This window comes from Juglans regia, chromosome 16, assembly GCF_001411555.2.
Source record: "Juglans regia cultivar Chandler chromosome 16, Walnut 2.0, whole genome shotgun sequence".
Taxonomy (NCBI): domain Eukaryota; kingdom Viridiplantae; phylum Streptophyta; class Magnoliopsida; order Fagales; family Juglandaceae; genus Juglans; species Juglans regia.
The window spans coordinates 19,970,688-19,975,169 of NC_049916.1; the positions used below are offsets into that span (position 1 = coordinate 19,970,688).

The window sequence follows — 4,482 nt, forward strand, 5'->3', positions numbered from 1 at the left end:
CATCTAATTAATAATTAGTTAATTAGAAACAATAAGATCAGAATAAATAAGACAAATATAGAAAAAAATTACTTCAAATTAACATAAAAAAATAAGCATAATTTGAAACTAGATTATATCATTTTTTTTAAATAAAAAAAATTTAATTCATACTAAAAATTAAATTCAACGTAAATAAATTTACCATAATTTTTTTACTAAAAGAATAAAAGAAAATGAATACTAAAAATAACAAATTTCCTCACAGTCCACAGTTTCGTCCAAGCCTATTGCAGTCTTCTTCTCCGCAGCAGCGTCTTCGTCAATTTCGTCCTCCAACCAATAAAACAAAAGAAGCCTCTATGTCTGTGCGTGCAAAAAGTCAATTAAATTTGGAATCTCACCGACCCCCACCCCCAACACCCCCGGGGGAATCCGTTCCAGCTTGCACAAGATAAAAGCAAGTCTTCTTGAGGACCAAGTCAAAATCAAAAGACTCTAATCGATCCGTGCGTCCAAGTCTTCCTTCTTTCTTTTCTGGAAAATGCGAATTCAAAAATCAATTACCCCCATGCGTGGAGAAGCCGGAAACCAAAGGCTCCAAAAGTGCTCCGTTTCGTCTGCAGCAAAGTGTCGATCTACGGGCATTATATTCAATATTGTGGATTTGGAAAGATCACAAAACTATCAAAAGTGCTTTTGGGGCTACTTTTATATATTATCTTGTAAAATGCTTTTAGGCTACTTTTAGGTAACGTACCCAAGCTAGACGATGTTGATGGAGTACTGTATATAAATAAATATACGTACGTACACATATGCAAAGGGTATATTTCTTATACATCGATCATAGAATTACCCAAAATGGCAATATTGCAATATCTCAGCTTGGCTTCGGATTAATTCAGAACCTCAATCCAATTGCCTGCTGCTAGGCATGTAAAAATTGCAGAACCAAAAGCATGCTAGCTGTACCGCAAGAACGGTCTCATTCGATCGTATGCAGCCTTGATGCGTATGTATGCACCAAATTAGTACATGAACGCTGGAGTTGCTGCAGTGCATGGAAATACGCACAATATCTCATATGAGAGGACAGTACTAAAGGATCCCATGCATGGAAAAAAGGAATCCCCTGGAAAGAACGGAATCCTCTGGAAAGATTAATGCCTGCCTGTGACATGTGAGTGGAATTCCTTTTTTGGTAACAGAAATCTTAAATCCATCGAAAATATTTTTATTATTTAATAATTAAGAAAATATTTTTTATTAATATTGTGAATTTTTTTATTTTTTTATAAAATGTTTATAATAATTAAAAAATATATATGAAAAAAAAGAAAAAAATAAAATAAAATGCACTTGTCGAGGCAAAATTTCGGGACACTTTTTGGATAAGCGTAGTGCTACTCTTTTGGTAATGGTTACGGCCGATTGCAAGAGGAACAGCTAGTACCTCGAGTATCGCTCGATGTTATTGCTGAACTTGAATGGTTATCTACTCATCCTCACTTTCAGATGAGTTCATAAGTACCTCACTTGAGACTTTGTGGAACCCACTGACATTCACTATATTTGTTTTAAAAAAGTAACCGAAGATCTCTCATTTTCTTCTAAAAAAATAATGAAACCACTGACACTCCTCTCTATTTCTCTTTAATTTGTGGAACCCACAGACACTCTTTCTCTATTTCTTTCTCTTTATTTGTCTGATACTCTCTCTTTCTCTTTAATTTGTGAGATCCATTGACCCATTGGCTCTCTCTCTAAAAAAACCAGTTAGTTATTCACTATTATTTTTCCAAAAAGATGCCACTAAGGGATGAGACAGTACGTAGGTCCTCAATTAAAAAACTTATACGCCTTCTCCCTTTATATGAAGCTGTGGTTTCAGATAGTGGGCAACAAAAGATGGAATGCCCAAAGGGAGAGGTAATGGAGAGCCAAAACCAGCTCCCACAGTCCGAGCAACGACCCAAAGGCACTACCTTCCTCAAAACTTGCTTTAACGGGATCAACGCCTTATCAGGTCTATCTAGCTACGTTAAGTGTGTGTGTGTGTATATGCTTTAGATACCATGAAAAAAAAGGTAGGTATGATCGTGTACTGATTTAAACGAATCATTTGAAAGTACGTTGTTGCATGTCCAGGATGCCGATCGAAGACAGCATTTAATATAATCTAATATGAATTGCTAGCTGCATGTAAATCACTGCTTTGCTTTCAGCTCGTACGTGGTTGCATAATCACGAATTTGTATACGTATAATGCAAACACCATGCTTATAAACAATCTAAGGCGGTGCTACAGGAAAGAACTATATGATCACTGATTATATATCGATATCATGCACATATATATTTAAACTATTTAGTATATTTTCCAGGTGTGGGGATTCTCTCAATTCCATATGCACTTTCTCAGGGAGGGTGGCTGAGCTTAATACTTCTTTTCCTAGTAGCAATTCTCTGCTGCTACACAGGGTTCCTTCTACAACGATGCATGGCTGCAAACCCCATCATCAAAACTTATCCTGATATAGGTGAGGCTGCTTTCGGATACAAAGGAAGAGCCATGATATCCATTTTCATGTATCTCGAGCTGTACTTAGTTGCAGTAGAGTTTCTGATATTAGAAGGTGACAATTTACACAAGTTGTTTCCGGACATGGGCTTCAAAGTCGCAGGCCTACGAGTTGGAGGGAAAAACGGCTTTGTTTTGCTCACTGCCCTTGTAATTCTGCCAACTACATGGCTGAAGAACTTAGGTGTGCTGGCCTATCTTTCTGCTGGAGGGGTTTTATCTTCTGTCATTTTGGTTGTTTGTGTTTTCTGGGTTGGTGCTGTGGATGGGGTGGGATTCCATGAAGGGGATACGCTGTTGAAATCGGGAGGACTCCCTACTACAATAAGCTTGTTTGCCTTCTGTTATTGTGGTCATGCGGTTTTCCCCACTCTATGCAATTCCATGAAAGATAGAAGCCAGTTCTCTAAGGTAAGTAGCAGCTGCATCTCCAACATCCCAAATTAAAGATTCAAATCATTTTCACATAATGATAATATGTATTAAGTGAATATAATTAAAATTTAAGTGCACCATCAAAGGAACAAATAGGGCCCACGATAAGCTGCCTGCAGCCACACCATTTGGGTTTATAAATTAAAATTTTAAAATTTCTCTTACAAATCAACTAATTTTCATGTCAGCAGTCGTGTGGATATATGTCTTTTACATCAATTACTAGCTATCTCAAGGAAAAAAAAAACTATCAATTAAAGTTCATGCCAAATGGGATCCACGCATGGCTGGGCCATAGAATTGTTTAGTTTTACTTAAAAAGGTTGATGTAGATCAGCATTAATATTATCCTGTCGTTTCAGGTTTTACTCGTCTGTTTCGTGACTGGCACCATCAACTATGGAGCAATGGGAATACTAGGCTACCTTATGTACGGAGAAAACTCCATGTCTCAAGTGACATTAAATCTTCCTCTCAGAAAAATAAGCGCAAAAATAGCAATTTATACCACACTGATGAATCCCCTCACAAAGTATGCAATCATAACTACACCAATTGCCACCGCCATTGAGGCCAAGTTTCCTGTTCGAAACAGTCGATTTATCAGCATCCTCATCAGAACGGCAATTGTGATCAGCACAGTAACTGTGGCCTGCACTGTGCCATTTTTCGGCTACGTCATGGCATTTACTGGTGCTTTTTTGGGTGTTACAGTCTCGATACTGCTCCCTTGCTTGTGCTACCTAAAGATGCACAAAACTGCTCAGAGTTTTGGGTCTGAGTTCATAATAATTGTGGGGATTTTGGTTACGGGGTCTTTTATTGGTGTATTGGGTACCTATACTTCTCTTAAACAAATTGTGAACCATCTGATCTGATAATTACTAGAGATGGCATGCACAAATATATGCACCACAACATGAATATATATATATAACTTGTAAGTAAAAATAAAGGGTTTTGAGCAAATGATGAATACATATTAGTCGATGGATCGACTCTACAAAACAAACGAGTACCATGAGATGCAATTAATTCAGTTTGAGTAGTAGTGCCACAATCATAAAGTTGAAATTTTATAAAAATAAATTTATAAATTGATATGATTAATTTCATATACGTGATTAGATGCTAGTTACAATAACTAGCTAGATATATTTTATAATCTGATGTAAGTATCATATCAATTTATAAATTTATTTTTATGAAATTCATTTGTGGCCAAAACACTTTGCCGACGAATTTATGCATGTCACCCCGCATAATATATATGTCTATGTAAGAGTGATTGGCATTAATTGTAAAGATGAAGTGTTAGTGACCACATACTCACATCGCACGTCCTGGGCATATATTATGGTATTGGCAATAATGAAGTCATGATAATGCAAGCAAGAGGTGGAAAATGAGTGGTATTAATTGCGACAATGTGATCAAAGATGGGGTGGGTATAGTGCTCTCACATATATTCAACCAAAAATTGT

General features: G+C 36.7%; 1 protein-coding gene across 1 annotated transcript; it reads left to right on the forward strand.

The window, feature by feature from the left end:
• The first annotated feature begins 1,879 nt into the window (after positions 1-1,879).
• LOC109009204 (amino acid transporter AVT1I-like) lies at positions 1,880-3,948 on the forward strand. Its single transcript, XM_018989598.2, has 3 exons — positions 1,880-2,008; positions 2,367-2,974; positions 3,361-3,948. Exons 1-3 carry the CDS (start codon positions 1,891-1,893, stop codon positions 3,874-3,876), a joined length of 1,242 nt encoding a protein of 413 aa, XP_018845143.1. The 5' UTR covers positions 1,880-1,890; the 3' UTR covers positions 3,877-3,948.
• Positions 3,949-4,482: the final 534 nt, after the last annotated feature.